Source organism: Chroicocephalus ridibundus, chromosome 14 (genome assembly GCF_963924245.1).
Source record: "Chroicocephalus ridibundus chromosome 14, bChrRid1.1, whole genome shotgun sequence".
Taxonomy (NCBI): domain Eukaryota; kingdom Metazoa; phylum Chordata; class Aves; order Charadriiformes; family Laridae; genus Chroicocephalus; species Chroicocephalus ridibundus.
Genome location: NC_086297.1, coordinates 7667614 through 7686669, shown reverse-complemented (window position 1 = coordinate 7686669; position 19056 = coordinate 7667614). Strand labels below are relative to the sequence as shown.

General features: G+C 61.0%; 5 protein-coding genes and 1 pseudogene across 5 annotated transcripts; all 6 read left to right on the top strand.

The window, feature by feature from the left end:
• Positions 1–1125: 1125 nt before the first annotated feature.
• Positions 1126–3426, top strand: LOC134523510 (uncharacterized). Its single transcript, XM_063352477.1, has 4 exons — positions 1126–1559; positions 1946–2281; positions 2745–2823; positions 3051–3426. Exons 1-4 carry the CDS (start codon positions 1301–1303, stop codon positions 3424–3426), a joined length of 1050 nt encoding a protein of 349 aa, XP_063208547.1. The 5' UTR covers positions 1126–1300.
• A 2917-nt stretch (positions 3427–6343) lies between these two features.
• Positions 6344–7262, top strand: LOC134523509 (CMRF35-like molecule 6; annotated as a pseudogene).
• Positions 7263–7389: 127 nt separating this feature from the next.
• Positions 7390–8492, top strand: LOC134523492 (CMRF35-like molecule 6). The gene is made up of 3 exons (XM_063352458.1): positions 7390–7533; positions 7650–8069; positions 8165–8492. The coding sequence occupies exons 1-3, from the start codon at positions 7494–7496 to the stop codon at positions 8347–8349; spliced, it is 645 nt and encodes a 214-aa protein (XP_063208528.1). The 5' UTR covers positions 7390–7493; the 3' UTR covers positions 8350–8492.
• Positions 8493–8620: 128 nt separating this feature from the next.
• Positions 8621–9517, top strand: LOC134523495 (CMRF35-like molecule 6). Its single transcript, XM_063352460.1, has 3 exons — positions 8621–8710; positions 8842–9186; positions 9357–9517. Exons 1-3 carry the CDS (start codon positions 8671–8673, stop codon positions 9509–9511), a joined length of 540 nt encoding a protein of 179 aa, XP_063208530.1. The 5' UTR covers positions 8621–8670; the 3' UTR covers positions 9512–9517.
• A 180-nt stretch (positions 9518–9697) lies between these two features.
• On the top strand, positions 9698–10708 carry LOC134523493 (CMRF35-like molecule 6). The gene is made up of 3 exons (XM_063352459.1): positions 9698–9872; positions 10001–10345; positions 10516–10708. The coding sequence occupies exons 1-3, from the start codon at positions 9833–9835 to the stop codon at positions 10698–10700; spliced, it is 570 nt and encodes a 189-aa protein (XP_063208529.1). The 5' UTR covers positions 9698–9832; the 3' UTR covers positions 10701–10708.
• A 232-nt stretch (positions 10709–10940) lies between these two features.
• LOC134523491 (CMRF35-like molecule 2) lies at positions 10941–16414 on the top strand. The gene is made up of 7 exons (XM_063352457.1): positions 10941–11061; positions 11183–11527; positions 12278–12419; positions 13265–13371; positions 13887–13939; positions 14533–14670; positions 14932–16414. Exons 1-7 carry the CDS (start codon positions 11022–11024, stop codon positions 15067–15069), a joined length of 963 nt encoding a protein of 320 aa, XP_063208527.1. The 5' UTR covers positions 10941–11021; the 3' UTR covers positions 15070–16414.
• Positions 16415–19056: the final 2642 nt, after the last annotated feature.

Genomic DNA, 19056 nt, shown 5'->3' with positions numbered 1-19056 from the left:
AGGAGCGCTGCAGGAGGCAGCTGCTGCTGTCCCATCACTGTGGCGTCTCGGCGGTCTGACAGCCTCTGCCCGTGACGCTGGAGCCCAAGGCCATGCTGGCACCGTCCCCTGGCCTGCAGGACCCCGAGAGCCCCCTGCCCCTGCGTTGCTTTGGCAGATTGACCCGCGCCTCTCGGCTGGCAAGAAACCACATCCCTGATTCTTCCGCAGGCTGAGGAGCGGGATGTTTTCCCAGCTCAGCAGCAAACAGATTGCTTTGGGTTCAGATAAATCCAATAAAGAAATTCCTCTGCAGGGGCTCAGTCTGGAGGGGAAAGGGGACAATCTGCTGTGCCCACAGAGCTGCTTCTGCTGCTTTTGTCCCGTTTGGGGGTCCCCAGGGCACCCCGGTACTGCTGGGGCTGCGTTAGGAGGAGGCAATGGGACATGGCACTCAAAGTAAGGAAGACAAGAGCGGCTGGGGGGCGGCTGGAGCCCTGGCTGCTCATCCTTTCCAGGCATTCTTATCAGCAGAAAGCAGGTTTGCAGTTCCCAGTCACTTCTTGGTTTCAGAACTTGCTGCTATTTGCAGTGACTCAGTTCACAGCCGGTCAGATGGTTCACTGGGAATGAATGGGTTACTTGATCAGAAGGAAAACCCAGAGCTTCCTCTTGCCATGGTGTGGGGACAGGGGGGACAGGGAGGGGATGGGATCAGGGGAAGGAGCAGCCTCAGCCTTCAGCAGGACCCGGGGTTCATGCTTTCTGCTCTTTCCAAGGGGCATCAAGGAAAGAAGCCGTTGGCAAGGCAGGTGCCAGGGAAGTGGCTTTGCTTTTTGTGCCTGGGTTTCTAAAACTTTCGGTGGAAACACTTAATTTCAGGAGAAAAACAGTGTTGTCACTCAAAACCCATAGCTGTGCCAAAAAAAGGCCTTTTGTGGGGGGGAAATGAAACACTTCTGCTTGAGAAAATGAACAAAAGCAGCCCAGCTCGCACTGGCAGCTGCCTTGGGAGCCGGGGAGCAGTGGTGCAGTGGGGATGGATCTCCATCACCCCAGTCCATCACGACCAGGAGAGCATCCCCGTGGTCCCAACCGGTCCGTCCGCAGGGGCTGACCTGCATTCACCCTACCCTGGTCCCCGGACGCCTTCTCTGGCCTGGTCCCCCTGCGAAGACCCCGAAGCCTTTTCTACGGGCTTCGAAGGAGGGAAGGGGCAGCATTCTCTGCTGGGACAGGCATCGCAGCAGAGGAGCCCACTGCATTTTGGCATTTTGCTGGGAACCAGCAACTGTTTCAGAACAAAAGCAGAATCTTTCTCATGAGACACCCCCAGGGTGAGTCATGGTCCCTGCGCAAGGGAGAGGAAGCAACCGCCTTTAAAGGCATCCAGGGTCTGTGGGTGAACACTGCCCAAGGAAGCAGCCGGAGAAAGAGGTTTGGGAAACTCCTGGGAGGCCCCGGTGCGTATGAACCCATCCATCCTGCTGGATGCTTTGTGAATAACTACAAGGAAAAATCCGCATCGGGAGTGAGAAGCTGGAAAATGAGGATTTTCCTGGTTTGGACGCTTTTCCCAGGTGAGACCCAAGAGCACAGGTCAGGTGGTTCCCACGCCATGGGCTCTGGCAGCTCACTGCAGTCACAGCAAGAGCCCAGCGGGTACTGTCCTTTTCTGTGGCCACCAAACGGCTACAGGGGGTGATCTCTGAAATGTGCTTGTATCGCTTTCATATGAACCCGGGTAATAAGGCTTTTTGCCCATTTAATTACACGGGGGGTGCTTGACGGGGGCTCTTTTTTAATGACCGGGGACATCTCATCTCATCTCAGCAGCGCTCCCTGGCACAGCAGGTGCAGCCCGCCTTGGGACAGGGTGCCCCCGAGCATCCCGGGCTCATATCCCTCCCAGTTCCCTGAGGCGATGCCGGTACCTGCTTGTGGCACCTCTCCCTGTCCCCCACAGGTGGCTGGGCGGTGACAGGCCCCACGCAGGTGACTGCCAAGCAGGGCGACTCGCTGACGGTGTCCTGCAGCTACAAGCCGGGCTACGAGCTCTACCCCAAGTACTGGTGCCGCCCTGGCTTCCTCTGGTTTTGCTTCACCTACATCGTCCAAACCAATGGCTCAGAGGTGACGGTGACACAGGGTGGGGTGTCCATCAGGGACGACCACAGGGCACGCTCGTTCACGGTGACGCTGGGTGGTGTTACGCCGAGGGACGCAGGCTGGTACTCCTGCGGGGTGAAGGAGAGACTGTGGTTCAACCTGTGGCACAGCACCGAGGTGACGGTCTCTGCAGGTAAAGCCGGGCCGGGAGCAGAGCAGGTGTGTTCGATGGAGCCTGTCACTTGGGACACAGTGCTGGGGACAGGACCTCCCCAGCCAGGGGAACACAGGGGCTGTCAAAGAGGGAACAAGCTCCTTGCGGGCACCGAGACCCACTGGAGGCTGCCCCAGTGCAAATTTGGAGGAGGGACGGAGGGGCATGTACAGAGCTGCATGCAGAACAGAGCCTCTGCCTTGCTCCTGTTCAGCATCTCTGCTTCCACAAGCCCGTCCGTTGGCGTTTCCAGTCCCTCCCAGTAAAAACCCTCTTTTTCTTCCTCCTCCTCCCCATTGCCCAGCGCATTGCCTGGAGATCCCCATCTCCACCTCCTGCACCTCCATGGCCAAAGTCTCGGGGCAGAGACCCCCTGTGCAGGGGGCAGGATGGGGGGTGGGGGAGGTGTCCACTTTCCTCTGACTCTGTGTTTTCTTCACAGCTGATTCAACCGTGACGAAACCCAGTGACGTGCACGCGTTGGCCACCAAACCCCTGTGCTCCGCGGACTGTGAGAAGCTGTGAGTCAGGGCTTGGGCTCTGGGCAAGCACCCAACAGCATCCCCCAGCCTAAGACACCTTTTCCCCTGCATGCATCCCCCAGCCCTGGGTCCCCTTGGTTGCGGGAGTCCCAAGGAGCATCCGGGGGGCAAGTGGGGTGGCCGGTAGTTGTGCAAGTGCCCCAGTCCCCATCCTTGGTGCCCAGACCCTGCTCAAGCTCTAGCGTCGTCTCCTTTCTCCTACCCAGGTCCCAGCTTAGTATCACCCACCTGCTGCTCTTCCTCAGCGTGAAGGTGCCCATGGTACTGGCCCTGGCATGTGGGCTTGTGTGGGTGAAGAGCCGGTACAGGACCCGCGACGGGGAAAACCTACAGCCCTTCGAGGTTACCGGCAGCACCGGGGCACCGGGCTCCCCACCTACCCCAACCACCCCGGAGCCGCAGGGACACCCTCCTGTCCCCTTGCCCCCCACCCTGCCGGGGCTGTGCTACCCATCACGGACGCCCCGCGCTGGGAACTGCTGGGCACCGGGTGCTTCTCCCTCTGTGAAGCCTCGGCCCCTACTGGAAGCCCCTGTGCTGGAGAGGGGAGGGTCTGGGGCACAGAGAGCTTGCGTCTGCTGAGCTGGAGCTGCCAACTGAAGACAATTTTGCAATAAAGCCTGGGTACCCTGCAGGTGCCTGTCTGTCTGTCTGTCTGTCTGTCCGCCTGCTCCCTCCTTCGGCTGCTGGCACTGCCCGGGATGCTGGTGGCTGCCGATGCTGATGTGTGGGGAGGTGTGGGGACATGCTGTGGTGTGACTCGGGGGGACTTGGGGTCAGAGGGGGCCATGTTGGTGTCTGCTCCACCACGACCCAGTGCAACCAAATGCCCACCTCCAGCTGAGCGAAAGCCGGGGATCAGTGTCCTTCCACAACTGTCTCCTCCACTACAACAACTTTCCACCTTGAGACCGAGACCCAGCTGCACCATGGGGCTCCTTTTCTCGTTGCTCCTACTATTTTCCAGGTTCTGCATCTCCAAAAAGCGGGCACCTGCACCCTGCTGAAATCCTGCCAAACCCCTGCTTTTTGCATGTCCTTGTCCCCCACAGAGTGGCTGGCACCAGCAGCCACGCCACAGAGAGCAGTGTGGCCACCTCCATCCCTCCTCAGGCTACTCCAACATTTCATGGCGCAACCAGCTTCACCGGTGTGTCGTCCCCCCCCCGAGAGCTTTAGAGGAGAGTTGTTTCTCCTCAGCTTTGTTTAAGGAACTGAAATGCCTGGGGTGCCAGGAGCGGGCATGAACCAGGAACTCACAGTCTGATACAGCCACACGTGGCAAAACCTCTGCTGCAGACACAGCAGTTTGGCTGCCCGGGAGGGAGCGAGCTGGGGACCCCGGCCCTGTGCCCCGTACCTCACTCTCCCTGCCGCCCTCCTGCCCTCTCCTGCCAGGTAGGTGCTGGGAGTCCACAGGGGACGCAGGGGCCGGGGCTGCGCTTCCAGCCACCTGGGTCCCAGCTCCTCGTTTGTTGTCTGGAGGGTTTGAAGGGTCTCATCTTCCTGGGCCTGGCCAGTGCCACCTCCTGAGTGAACATGCGGGAGTGGGAAAGCTCCAAGAAGGAGGTACCTGGGGAGCAGGTGGGATCTTCCATGTCCCCAGCGTGGCCCCATGGGGGACAGTCCCTGGCACTGTGAGGTGGGGACAGACCTGCCCCAAAAATACCATGTGCGGAGAGGATGGAGGTGGCAGCTCCAAGGCAGAGCCACAGGGAAACGCAGAGCTCCCAGGTTGTCCCCTGCAGGGGAAGGGACCCGAAAGCAGCTGCACAGGGACACCCAGCGCCCAGAGCCCAGCCCAGGTGATGCTCAGGGCAGGGACCCTTCGCCCCCGAAGAGCTGCTGTCAGGGGCCAGAGTTCAGGGCAAGGCACAAGTCAGGGACAGGGGCACCTCAGTTGTGTCTCCACCTAGGAACACCCTCAGCACCGCTAAACTACAACCAACCGTTGGCAATAAAGCTGTCTCCGCGCCTTCACCAAGGCCAGAGGTGCGATGGTACCAGCAGCGGGTCTGCGTGCAAGGCTTTGGTCTGAGACAGGACCTGACCGTAGGAGAAAGTCCCTGTGACACCCAGTGTGGTCCCTGCGCATGGGCTGCATTTTTCCTGCCTGTCCGCACCTGTCCCCTAACTCTCCTTCACCCCTTGGAGCTTCTTCCAAAGGGTTTGCCCAACCCGGCACAGGCTCAGCAAGTCGCTGATGTGTGGGAGGGAGCATACTGGGGGGGACTGGTACTTCCAGGGGACAAGGGATGGGGATGAGGAGGAAGCCTGGAAAGACCTGATCGGGGCATGGGGCTATGTCGCGGATTGAGTGATGCACTTCACTCGTAAGACAGAAGCGGCAACATATTTATTGATAGAAAACAATAACCTAACAAAGTTTGATAGTAAATGCGACAGTGGTTTAACAAGATTTGATGGCAAGGTACACTGCATAGAGGACAGGAGCAGACAAAACTGTCCCTCCCATTGAGCTGAGGTTCAGAGAGGACACCCTGGCTTTCGAAACTCTTTCTCAAAGAGGGGTCTGGGTGCCGCTGGATCCATCCAAGCCCCAGACTTGGCCAATGGCTTATGTCTAAAGTATTAGACCTGCACAATCACTCTGAGTTATAATCTTAGTGAAGCTTCAAAGTTTAGCATACTATTGGCCACAAGGGATCTCTCAATCTCGAGAAGTAACCTCGAGCGGTGTCCCCACTCAAGGCGGGATCCTGGCGTGCAGCCCACTGCCGTGCAGGAGAGCTCAAAGCGCTCTTGGGCTGTTCACTATTTGTGGGGGCAAGATTATTGAATTATAGTCATATTCACATACTGACCACAGTACCGGTATTATGGTTGGGTGGGCGCTTTTCTCAAGTTAGCCCTTGGCTATTGTGTTGTTATCTCTCTCCCCACAACCACGCTGAGCTGGATGCAGCCATCACCATTATGACCACCACGGGTGGCTATCGCTTGGGCAGATTACAGGAGACGAAGGTCAGGTTGGGGGTGGGGAGGAGCACGCCATCACAGGCTACTGAGCCGCAGCAGAGGGGACAGCCCGGTGCGACATGCTGGCCAGGGCAGCGGGGACGGGTGCTCATGTCCAGCTGCACAGGGCCAGGGGGCTGGGGCTCCTTCTCTGGCAGGACTGAGCCACCCCTCAAGAGGCAGCTCGCCCCAAGGCACCCTGCCTGGCCAGAGAGGCTGGCCAGTGTGGCAGCAAGGCAGGGAGAGGCAGGACTGCACCCCACTGTGGGGGCAGTGCCGGCGGCAGAAAGGGGAGCCCCTGGGGCAAGGGAAGGAAAGGGGGCAAGAACAGGGCAGCAGCACTCAGGGGACACTGCATGGAAGAGCTCTCAGTGACCTGGGAGGCAGGAAATCAGCTGAGACCAGAGGAAACAAAAAAAACCCACACTCTTGCTAAACCTTCAGCAGCAACGGAGTTGCTACCACAGGCAGAGGAGGAAGCCAAGTCCCAGAGACCCAACAAAAAAGGAACGTGAGGGGCATGGTCCAGGACAACCTGTCCACGTGGCCTCTGCTGCCGCTCACCTGCATGCTGCTGCCAGGTAGGGCTGTGAGGACCCCCGGGGCTCAAGCCCCACACTGGACTGGCGCCATGGGGCAGGACGTGTCAGTGCAGTGGCAGCACTCCCATGGCTCCGTGTGTTCCGCAGGCTGCTGCGTGCTGAGGGCTCCTCACACCGTGTGGGAGTTCCCGGGGGGATCTGTCTCAGTGAAGTGCACGTATCGGGGTGGTTATAAGATGAAGCAAAAATTCTGATGCAAACCAGAAACAGATTCTGACTGTGTTGCTGACATGATCATTACCACGAAGAATCACACCATGGTGAGGCAGGACCAATTCTCTATCCAGGACAATCGCCCATGGCGGGTGTTCACGGTGACCATGGAGGGCCTGACCAAGGGGCTTGTGGGCACCTGCCACTGCGGGGTGTGAACAAACACAACAAAGCGTGATAAGTCTTTCAAAGTGAAGGTGATCGTGTTGCCAGGTCAGTCCCCGCACTTCCACTCCGCTCACAGCACCAGTGACCACCATGTCAGCGGTCCGCATCCAGGCTGCGGGAGGAGATGGTACCCGGGGTAGGGGGGAGAGTGACAAGGGCAAATCACTGCCTAGACGCACCTGCTGCATCTGTGCCCTCTTCACATTTGCAGTCCCGTCGCTGGCCCCTACCCTCCCTCCGACCATGGACGCTCCACAAGGGACCCCCGACCCGCTCCGCTACTTCCCGGTGGTGGCCGGGCTGCAGGTGCTGGCGCTGATAGCCATGAGCGGAGCCGTGCTCTGGGTCAGCCTGCGGAGCGGCTGAGACCCCAGCGGGGATCCCCTGGCCGCAGCCGGCGCCGCTCCGCTCCGGGACGCCACGGCCCCGACGGCGAGGGCGAGGGCGGCGGAGGCAGCACCGGGGCCCCGCCGGGCCCTTCCCACCGCCGACGGGGGCTGCAATAAAGCTTCTCCGCCACCGCCCCGCGCCTCCGTCTCTTCTCTGGGGCGGCCCCCGCGATCAGGCAGCCCCCGGGGTGCCGGCGCTCCGCCCCGACGGGGCGGGCGGTGCCGCGGGGGCTGGCCGTGCCCCGCGGAGAGGAACCGGGAGCGGCAGGACGCCGAGCTCCGCCATCCGCCAGCGACCATGCAGCTCCTGCCGCTGCTCGCCTGGACGCTGCTGCCAGGTAATGCCGGGCCGGAGGCCCCCCTGCCCCCGAGTGGCGCCGGGGGGCGGCCCGACGCGGGGCCGGGGGCGGCGGCGGCGGCGGCAGCACTCCCGCGGCTCCGTGTGTCTCCGCAGGCTGCTGGGCGGCGGTGAGGGGTCCCGGCACCGTGCGGGGATTCGTGGGGGGGTCCCTCTCGGTGAACTGCACGTACCAGCAAGGCAATGAGATGAAGCCGAAATTCTGGTGCTCTCCGGGAAGCATTATGTTTACCTGTGATGATGACATCGTCATCACCTCGAGGTATCATCCGGAGGTGCGGCGGGACCGATTCTCCATCCGGGACAATCGCGCACGGCGGGTGTTCACGGTGACAGTGGAGGGCCTGACCGAGCGGGATGCGGGCATCTACCGCTGCGGGGTGCGATCAGGCTTTTCCCAGGTTGACGAGAGTGATGATGTGGAGGTGATCGTGTCGCCAGGTCAGTCCCTGCACGTCCCCACCCGCCCGCACAGCACCAGTGACCACCAAGACGGGCATCCGGGTCCGGGCTACGGTAGGAGATGGTACCCGGGGCGGGGGGGGAGAGTGACAAGGGAGGGTCAGTGCCTGGACGCACCCGCTGCATCTGTGCCCTCTTCGCATCTGCAGACCCGTCGCTCAACTCGGCCCCCACCGTCCCTCCGACCAAGCCCCGCCCGCCCGCGGCGGGGACGGACGCTCCGTCGGGGACCCCCGACCCGTTCCGCTGCTTCCCGGTGGTGGCCGGGCTGCAGGTGCTGGCGCTGATAGCCATGAGCGGAGCCGTGCTCTGGGTCAGCCTGCGGAGCGGCTGAGACCCCAGCGGGGATCCCCTGGACGCAGCCGGCGCCGCTCCACTCCGGGACGCCACGGCCTCGACGGCGAGGGCGAGGTGGGGGGAGGCAGAACGGGGGCCCCGCCGGGCCCTTCCCACCGCCGACGGGGGCTGCAATAAAGCTTCTCCGCCACCGCCCCGCGCCTCCGTCTCTTCTCTGGGGCGGCCCCCGCGATCAGGCAGCCCCCGGGGTGCCGGCGCTCCGCCCCGACGGGGCGGGCGGTGCCGCGGGGGCTGGCCGTGCCCCGCGGAGAGGAACCGGGAGCGGCAGGACGCCGAGCTCCGCCATCCGCCAGCGACCATGCAGCTCCTGCCGCTGCTCGCCTGGACGCTGCTGCCAGGTAATGCCGGGCCGGAGCCCCCCCTGCCCCCGAGTGGCGCCGGGGGGCGGCCCGACGCGGGGGCGGGGGCTGGCGCGGCGGCGACGGCGGCGGCGGCGGCAGCACTCCCGCGGCTCCGTGTGTCTCCGCAGGCTGCTGGGCGGCGGTGAGGGGTCCCGGCACCGTGCGGGGATTCGTGGGGGGGTCCCTCTCGGTGAACTGCACGTACCAGCAAGGCAATGAGATGAAGCCGAAATTCTGGTGCTCTCCGGCAAGCATTTTTTTTACCTGTGATGATGACATCGTCATCACCTCGATGCATCATCCGGAGGTGCGGCGGGACCGATTCTCCATCCGAGACAATCGCGCACGGCGGGTGTTCACAGTGACAGTGGAGGGCCTGACTGAGCGGGATGCGGGCATCTACCGCTGCGGGGTGCAATCAGGCTATCCCCGGGTTGACGAGAGTGATGATGTGGAGGTGATCGTGTCCCCAGGTCAGTCCCTGCACGTCCCCACCCGCCCGCACAGCACCAGTGACCACCACGTCGGGCATCCGGGTCCGGGCTGCGGGAGGAGATGGTACCCGGGGCGGGGGGGAAGAGTGACAAGGGAGGGTCAGTGCCTGGACGCACCCGCTGCATCTGTGCCCTCTGCAAATTTGCAGTCCCGTCGCTGGCCCCTACCCTCCCTCCGACCATGGACGCTCCACAAGGGCCCCCCGACGCGTTCCGCTACTTCCCGGTGGTGGCCGGGCTGCAGGTGCTGGCGCTGATAGCCATGAGCGGAGCCGTGCTCTGGGTCAGCCTGCGGAGCGGCTAAGACCCCAGCGGGGATCCCCTGGCCGCAGCCGGCGCCGCTCCGCTCCGGGACGCCACGGCCCCGACGGCGAGGGCGAGGGCGGCGGAGGCAGCACCGGGGCCCCGCCGGGCCCTTCCCACCGCCGACGGGGGCTGCAATAAAGCTTCTCCGCCACCGCCCCGCGCCTCCGTCTCTTCTCTGGGGCGGCCCCCGCGATCAGGCAGCCCCCGGGGTGCCGGCGCTCCGCCCCGACGGGGCGGGCGGTGCCGCGGGGGCTGGCCGTGCCCCGCGGAGAGGAACCGGGAGCGGCAGGACGCCGAGCTCCGCCATCCGCCAGCGACCATGCAGCTCCTGCCGCTGCTCGCCTGGACGCTGCTGCCAGGTAATGCCGGGCCGGAGCCCCCCCTGCCCCCGAGTGGCGCCGGGGGGCGGCCCGACGCGGCCCCGGGGGCGGGCGCGGCGGCGACGGCGGCGGCGGCAGCACTCCCGCGGCTCCGTGTGTCTCCGCAGGCTGCTGGGCGGCGGTGAGGGGTCCCGGCACCGTGCGGGGATTCGTGGGGGGGTCCCTCTCGGTGAACTGCACGTACCAGCAAGGCAATGAGATGAAGCCGAAATTCTGGTGCTCTCCGGCAAGGATTATTTTTACCTGTGATGATGACATCGTCATCACCTCGAGGTATCATCCGGAGGTGCGGCGGGACCGATTCTCCATCCGGGACAATCGCGCACGGCGGGTGTTCACGGTGACGGTGGAGGGCCTGACCGAGCGGGATGCGGGCATCTACCGCTGCGGGGTGCGAACAGACTTTCCCCGGGCTGACAAGAGTGATGATGTGGAGGTGATCGTGTCCCCAGGTCAGTCCCTGCACGTCCCCACCCGCCCGCACAGCACCAGTGACCACCAAGACGGGCATCCGGGTCCGGGCTGCGGGAGGAGATGGTACCCGGGGCGGGGGGGGAGAGTGACAAGGGAGGGTCAGTGCCTGGACGCACCCGCTGCATCTGTGCCCTCTTCGCATCTGCAGACCCGTCGCTCAACTCGGCCCCCACCCTCCCTCCGACCAAGCCCCGCCCGCCCGCGGCGGGGACGGACGCTCCGTCGGGGACCCCCGACCCGTTCCGCTGCTTCCCGGTGGTGGCCGGGCTGCAGGTGCTGGCGCTGATAGCCATGAGCGGAGCCGTGCTCTGGGTCAGCCTGCGGAGCGGCTGAGACCCCAGCGGGGATCCCCTGGACGCAGCCGGCGCCGCTCCGCTCCGGGACGCCACGGCCCCGACGGCGAGGGCGAGGTGGGGGGAGGCAGCACGGGGGCCCCGCCGGGCCCTTCCCACCGCCGACGGGGGCTGCAATAAAGCTTCTCCGCCACCGCCCCGCGCCTCCGTCTCTTCTCTGGGGCGGCCCCCGCGATCAGGCAGCCCCCGGGGTGCCGGCGCTCCGCCCCGACGGGGCGGGCGGTGCCGCGGGGGCTGGCCGTGCCCCGCGGAGAGGAACCGGGAGCGGCAGGACGCCGAGCTCCGCCATCCACCAGCGACCATGCAGCTCCTGCCGCTGCTCGCCTGGACGCTGCTGCCAGGTAATGCCGGGCCGGAGCCCCCCCTGCCCCCGAGTGGCGCCGGGGGGCGGCCCGACGCGGGGGCGGGGGCTGGCGGGCGGTGGCGGCGGCAGCACTCCCGCGGCTCCGTGTGTCTCCGCAGGCTGCTGGGCGGCGGTGAGGGGTCCCGGCACCGTGTGGGGATTCGTGGGGGGGTCCCTCTCGGTGAACTGCACGTACCAGCGCGGCAATGAGATGAAGCCGAAATTCTGGTGCTCTCCGACAAGCATGATTTTTACCTGTGGTGATGACATCGTCATCACCTCGATGCATCATCCGGAGGTGCGGCGGGACCGATTCTCCATCCGGGACAATCGCGCACGGCGGGTGTTCACGGTGACGGTGGAGGGCCTGACCGAGCGGGATGCGGGCATCTACCGCTGCGGGGTGCGAACAGAGTTTCCCCGGGCTGACAAGAGTGATGATGTGGAGGTGATCGTGTCCCCAGGTCAGTATTTATGAGTCCCCCCCAGTTCAGCACTGGTGTCTTCCCCCCCAAGTGTTGGGAGTGGGAGTTACAGGGAGGGTCAGCCCGGAGGAGGTGGGTGCCCAGGCCCCGTGGGGCAGACTCAGGGTGTGTCATTGGGGCTCAGCCAGCTGCTGCCATAGCAGGTGCCACCTTCACCCATTCACCATGCCCAGGTCTCACCACAAACCCTTCTCAGCGCCTCAGGCTGAGCCACCCTCTGGTGTGCAGCACCTTGCCCTCCGTGACCCATTTTCCCCTCTCATCAGACCCTGCTGTCCCTTTTTGTGCTCTCCTTGTCTTATTTTACAACACCAGGGAGTTCCTCACTCCCTCGCGCCACCCCATTTCCTGCTGTGGGCTCCAGGCTTAGGGAATATCCCTCTCCTTCCCCTCGCCAGGGACCAGCCCCTGCAATGGGACAATTTTATGGGGTTATTGTGTTAGTACCGGGTTGGGCACGTGGTGCCAAATCTCCTTCCTGCCCTGGGTGAACTCTGCTGCGTGCGTGCATGCGCGTGCACAATTTGGGGGGAGTCTGGGACCACAAAAAGCCTCCCGGGCAGCGGGTTACAGCCCTCCCAACTCGGGGAGCATGCTCTGGACATTGCAGAGGGGACCCAGCATCTCCTGGTGTGACAGTAAGTGGGTCACTTCTAACTCACTGCAAAACCCCCAGCATTTTCCCCCGTGGAGGCGGGGATTCTGACTGACCTCTCCTCTTTGTTACAGCTCCTTCTTCCCCCACATCATCGTCCCATTCCCCAACCACCAAGCACCCCAGCTTCACTAGCTCTGTATCAGTCCCCACGTGGACAACTCCCCAGGGAAAAACTGTGCCACCAGGATCTAATCCCCGCCTCCACAACGACCAGTGAGTACCAGCTCCTGCCTGCAGCGGCCACCTCCCTCCATGAGGTCTCTGGTGCAGCTGGAGCCCCGTGGCCCTCTGGGCTCTTCACACCTCCCTTAAGGATTCTGACCTCCCACTTTTGTCTTTAGAGACTGGTATTTCATCCTCTCTGCCAGCCGCTCCGCATGGAAAATAATCCCAGCACCCCTGGTTGCTTGGCCCTGGCAAAGCCCTGCTTGTCCCCTCTCTGTCTTGCAGCTTAAGCAAGGCACAGGTTATCACCATGCGAGAACTGGTTTCTGGCTGCAGCGCTGACCCCGTTTCCTTCCCCAAAAGTCAGACAGACCATTTGCTTGTGGGAAACCAAGTGCTGGGCTGGGTCCTGTTCTGCTTTGTAGTCACATGCAACCCGGGAGAGATAGTTGTCAAAGCACGAGACCGGGGTGGCAGAGCTTCCTCCCTCCTGTCCTGCCTCTTGGAGGTGATGCAGGAAGTGGGCAAAGCTGAGGCTTCCCATCAGCACACTCAAGGGGTAGGTGACACATGGACCTTGCCCGGTTGCCCATTACAAGGTCAGCAAATAGTGGAGATAAACCAGAGCAAAACGAGGTGCAGGAAAAGATCCTTAAAATAGCGAAGACGCAGCAGCTCTCAGACCCAAGTGTTCATTTGCTTCTGCAGTTTCCAGTCTGCTTTGCTCTGTCCCCAGCCTGCAGCCTGCCCGCGCACCCCCCCGGCCTGCTCCCCTTCCTCCCCGCGGTGAGCCCCATCACCCACAGCCGCTCCCTACATCTGCTCCCTGCTGGTTCCTCCCGACTCTGCTTCTGAGGACAAGTGTGAGAACAGAAACCCTTTTCTTTCTGCAGCTTGGACGTGGTCATGCACATCCTCACTCCATGCATCGCAGTGGTTCTTCTTTTGCTTGCAGCTGCTGCTGGGGTTTTGGTAATATTGTCCAGGAAGAGGAAGAAGGGTAAGCAAAGCCGTTGCTGCCACACACACCCTGTTTCTGTACCAGCCTGTCTTCTCCTATAGTTGTTTTTTCCTCTATATTTTTTTTCTCCTCCCTTCCCTCCCTGATCCATCCAATTCCATGATCCATCACTAAGACCTCCACCGAGAAGGTCTCCTTCCCCTCAGGGAGCGGTGGGACCGTCTCATGGGTCTCATCACCTCTCGGGATGGGTGCTGCCCGGCACAGCACCCGCTTGCGTTTGTCTGGGCGCTGCTGGCTTCTCCAGATGTGCTCGGTTCCACTAGGCTTGATGCAAAGTTTAAGGCCAGTGTGAAGGACGGGGAGGGATGGGAGGGGACATCACCAGCTGGCAGGTGGGGTCTGGTTTTATTTGAAGAGCTGCTCCAGTTCAGATGGTTGCATCAGGTTCCCTTCCTGTTTTACTGCAAGATTTGCAGCAACAGCACAGTTTTGTAATACATTTCTTTTCTCCTGGTTTCACTTGTGTCTGACCATGTCCGTGCTTCATCCAGCCCTCTCCGGAGAAGCTGTAGAGATGGACGGGATACACAGCGCATCACATACGGTAAGGAAAACCGCGCGAGGTCTTGGAATGGCATGCTCTGAGCTCGCCTGGGGAGGGGAAACGTTGCACCCTGAGCTGAGCAAACAAGCTGCCTGATCCGATTGCTTTCAGCCAGGTTCATGGCCCTTTAGGCTGGGCGGGATCCTTCGGGCTCCGTTCGCCAACAGAAAGACCCGACCAGAGATTTTGTATGACTATCGCAGAGTATTCCTGGGAAGGGAATTTAGGACTGGGATGAGAGGTTCCTCCCCCAGCCCCTCCAAGCAGGGCAGCTGCTTCTCTGGGTGAAACAGCCTTGGGAACCTGCAGCAAAGCACACCTGAGGAGGCAGCTGATCTTTGCTCACTGCTTGGGAAGTTTTTTCTGATGTTTTCTGCCAGCTTTCGAGGAAGGGCCAGTGTCACAAACCAGATTTCCCCTGGGAAATGTTGAGCCAGCCCTTACAGCGGGTTACGTTTTCCCCCAGTGCTCCTGCAGCTGTCTTGGCTCTCACCAGGAAAGGCAGCAGGACGGGAGGTGTCCCCATCCCTGCGGGCTGCAGGCAGGGGAGCAGGGGTAGGGTTAAGAGCTCATCCCTCTCCTTCACATGTCAGGGAGCGGACAGCTTGAACTATGCGGACATTAACCACCGTGCAGGCACAGCCGAGAGCCACTTGTACAGCAATGCCGAGGCTTTCCGCCGCTCGGCAAACACTGTGACCGAATACATGGCGGTCAAGCACAGCAGTAAGGTAGGAGAAAGTAAAGCAGCGCCGAGCTCGAGGTGGAGGGTGGAAGGCTGGGGCAGGTGGGCGACAGTGTGGGCAGCGGGATGGGTTGGTTGGGTGCAGAGGGACATGCCACGCTGGGGTGCAAATGACCCTGGATAATGTGGGTGACCTCTCCGGTCTGCTTCTGGGTTCCTAAAGCAGCTGAGAGAGGTTCCAGCAGACGGCGTTGCCCTGGAGCAGCCCTGCGAAGGATGTTTTTTGTTTATCCCCCTCCTTTCCCAGCATTTGGAAGAGGAGAAAGAAGTTACATATGCCAGAGTGTCGCGGTCCCAGCAGCCGGAGCAGCAGGAGATCTACGCCAACGTGCCATCAGCCCCACTGCCCAGAGGAGAGCCCTACAGCACAGTGCGGAGCGTGTGAGCCGGTCCCTGGCCCCGCGGGCTGCTCCTGTGGCCACCAGTGCCAGCGGGACACGCTCGGAGGGTTGGGCTGGCTTCTCGCTTGGGCAGGAGCCGGCTGGACAGTGGAGCTGCTGCTCTCATAGGCTCAGACGTTTCCTTGGAGCAACCTCAAAGAGCAGGAGGTTGAGCAGGAGACACGGAGCAGGATGAGGATGAAATCGTCCCCCTGCATTTGGAGACCTCACCCATACAGTGCCCAGGCAGATAAAAAGAAATAGCCCTTGCAATGGGGTAGCCCAGGCCAGAGACCGGCCAGGCAGGGTGTGGAAGAGCCCAGCAGTGGGTGGGCTACCTGGCTTCGTGCACCCAGAGCCAACCCCGCTTGCCCCTTTTGGCTGTGTTTTTCACATGGACTGGGACTTCCCAAACTTGCTTCTCTCCTCAGACTGACTTCTTTTCAGGCTGATGCCATCAGGCAGAGCTGGCAGCTCCCGGGAAGCAGGGCAGCGAGAAGTATTACATCCAAATGCATTTGTTATATCCAAACACTGACTCTCCGTGCAAATAGGGTCTTGGTGCAAAGGAGGCAGCAGAGGTGCTCTTGTCCCTCCTGCGTGGCTGCTGGGAAGCTGCTCCCCCAAACCCCCTGGTCCCACAGTCCCCAGGGAGGTTTGCTCCTGCTCTCTCCCCCCCCCACCACCCCCAAGGACCCCTCGGCTGGGAGCACATGGGCGGGCTCTTCTCTGCTTTGCTGATAGTTTATTTTCTTCTGTGTGAAGTATTCCTCCTTTATCAGTGACAGCAGCTGAGAATCTGATAGGGTCTAGCGCCGCGTTCGGCTGTGTTTGTACAGCAATTTTCCACCTCACTAAAGGGTTTCTTTGCAGACTGTCACCCCCAAAGCGGGTCCGGCCCCTCGCTGCTGCCCAGGCGGACTCCAGCAGCGTGGGAACCCAGATCGTTAAGGGGAAGGACTCTGCTGCTCCCGCATGGACCTGCACATTGTCCTTCCTCTTTCCCAGCCCCACTGCTGGGACACCGGTCCCCACGGGATGTCCCACGGGGCCGCGCTTTGGGCATCCTCTTGCCCCCTGCGTGCTGGTACCCTCCTCTGTGCATATTCCCTCTGCTCCTGCCTAGTGCCGGGCAATTCATCCATCGTGACAACCCGCTCCCCCGAAAAACAGGTCACGGGGGTGGGCATCTATTTGTGAGGCCGAGCTGGGTGTATTTCAAGGCTTCGTTTGGAGAGAATTCGTTAACTTGGTTAACCGCCGCAAAGCTTTGTTTCGGTATTTTTGTAATTGTTTTATGCAAGAAGCCACGTGGAGCATCCCTGCTCTGCCATAAACCAAAGGCAGCTGGAAGTAAATGTCTGTGGTACAACAGTTGTGGTTCCTATAGGTTATTCCTATATAAGGTTATATTTCTACATAAGCAGAATTCCTCCTGCGTTTGGTCAGGAGCTGAACGCACGCGGGGAAGAAACAGCGATGGCACAGACAGGCATCGTTGCAATTTGTAATGAAAACAAGCATCCAGCCGGATTCCAGCCGTTGCTGGGAAAAAAAGGGGAAAGCAAACCCCTCCGCATCCACGTGGACAAACTTCTTCTGCCACAACTTTCATGTGGAACTGGGGAAAAAAAAAATAATCGTTCCTCCTGCTCCTCCATTTATTACTGGAGATAATAACAGCCCTTCTCTGAAGGAGTCGGGAGGAGGGATCAGTTGGATATTTTAAGGTAACCAGGTCCTATTATGCCATATCTGGAGGTAGTTTTTATGCTGTAAAAAAAGGAACTAAATGGCTTTCTTAAATTAAAGCCCTCGCCGCAGCGCTAAGGCAGAAATAGCTGCTGGCTGCGTGATGGAGGGGGGGCGGGGGGGTGGAGGGTGCGGGATCCTCAGGGCGTGCAAAGGTGGGGTGTTGGGCAGCACCTTCTGCAAGAGCCAAAAGCAAGCACCAAAGTTTTAATATCTGCAGACTTTCAAGTTTTCTTGGGTGATTTTAGGAGGGTAAGAAATTTGCCTTTTCTCCAACGTTAGTGGTGTTTCGGGGCAGAAATAACGCGTGGCGGGCGAAACCTCTGCGCTTCCGGCGTTGGAAGGGCTGAGTCCCGATGGAAACAGGGCTGGGAGCAGAAAACCTGAGCTCTTCCATGCGCAGGGTCCCATGCAAGTGGTTTTGCCTGGAGAGATGAGTTTTCCCTTGCTGTGGGCGTTTGGGTGCTGTAGCTCCGTGCGGCCGGGCTGGTTTCAGGGGCAGGGATGCTGATTTACACCCTGCAACCAGCTCGGCCCAAAAAAATCATGATTTCTGAGCTCTGGCTGCAGGAGTCAGCTGAAAGTGGAGATGTCTTACCCTGGTGCACAAACCTTCCTGTAACTCGTCCCTTCCTGAACGGGGACAGTGATTTTTCTGGAAGCACCCAGAGCTGCTTCTCCACCTCCTCCTCCCGGCAGACCCCAGCCCTGGGCTGCTTTTTTGGAGGACCTGCAGGGCAGAGCCCGAGCGAGGAGGGACACTGGGGGGAAGACAGATGCAGGAGTGTTTTGGAAATTCATTTTCAGAGCCAGGGTCAGTTTCCAGTGCTGCTGTGCACTCCCAGCAGTGCGCCTCATGGGTGAGGGAGCCGGGAACAGCCAGGCAGGGATGCTCCCTGATGTCCGCCTCGTCCCGCAGAGCCCCGCTCCTTTCTCCGCCCTCCCTCCATCACACTCCTATTTCACATACTGAATCCCCTGTAACTGGTTCAGGTGTGAGGGGGATGACTTTTGGAATACATATATACTCTCTAACAAAATTTGCTAATGCTCAGGGGTGTCCAGCAGCAGAGAAAAGTCTTCCCTTGGCCAGGGTGGGAAGGCAGGGAGTCAGAAGTAGCAACTGAGCCTTACAGAATGTTTTGGGTTAGAAGGGACCTTAGAGATCATCTAGTTCCCACCCTCAAGCCTTGCTGGAGAGAGAAGTGGTTCCTGGGCAAATGAGGAGCCCACGTGAAGCTGGGGAGAGAGACCAACCCCAGCAGCACAGAGCCAGGAGAGCTCATTAATGAATTCCTGTAGGCTTCAGCCCCCAATTAGCACGGAAAGGTGGGCAGAGAGGATGGTCCAAGCAGAGAAGGAACTTTTCTTCTGCTCCTGCCACAGCGAGATTTTAAGGAAGGGGAGACCATGAAGGCAAAGCCTAGCACAGAGCCCTCGCTAAGGAGATGGGGTGCTGCTGCCAGCCCCGCTTTTGTGCCCCCCCCAGAAGCAGGAGAGCAAACGAGGCAGAGCCATGGGGCTACAGATCCTCGGGCAGGGGGAAAGCTGAGTTGGGGTGCGGGGGGGCAGCCGTGGCTCGGTAAGCAGGAGGAAGGTGTCTGTCTTCTGCTCCTCGGGCTTTCTTTGGCTCTGGGCTGGGTTAAGCCACAAGGCTGACCCCGGGGGTGAAGGGAGCCGAGGGCCGCGCGGGTGGAAGAGCCGGCGCTGGGGCTGAGGTGTGATTGCGGCCGCCGGTGGTTTTTCTAAGGAAGCTGTGCAGTAACTGAGTGTAAATAACTCCCGTAATAAATGGGTTTGGTCACGATCTGGTAGGAAATGGAGCGTTGCATGAGTGGCAGGTGTAATGCAGGGGAGGGGGGTTATCTGGGGGGTTCCTGGGTGAAGTCACACGCTTTACCCCCCTCCAACCATGAACTAGGGGTGCACCCCAGCTTTCTGCTCCTGCCTCTCCAGGGAGGATGGCAGGATTTGGGGAGCACCTGCATCTTTCCTTAGAGCATTTCCTTCCTCTCCATCAGAAAGCTCGAGGCTCCCTGCTCCCCCTTCCCCAGGGACGTGTGCTGGGGCAGGTACCCTCAGGAAGAAGCTGGCGTGGGGGAGCATGAGTCTTGCACCCCCAGGGATGGGCAACTTCTTCCCAAACTGCTCTTGCTACCCGGGAAACTGCGCGGTGACAGGCTGTGAGAGTGCCTCCGACTTGTTTTTGATAAACAGCTTCTAAACACTGTTAAACTGTG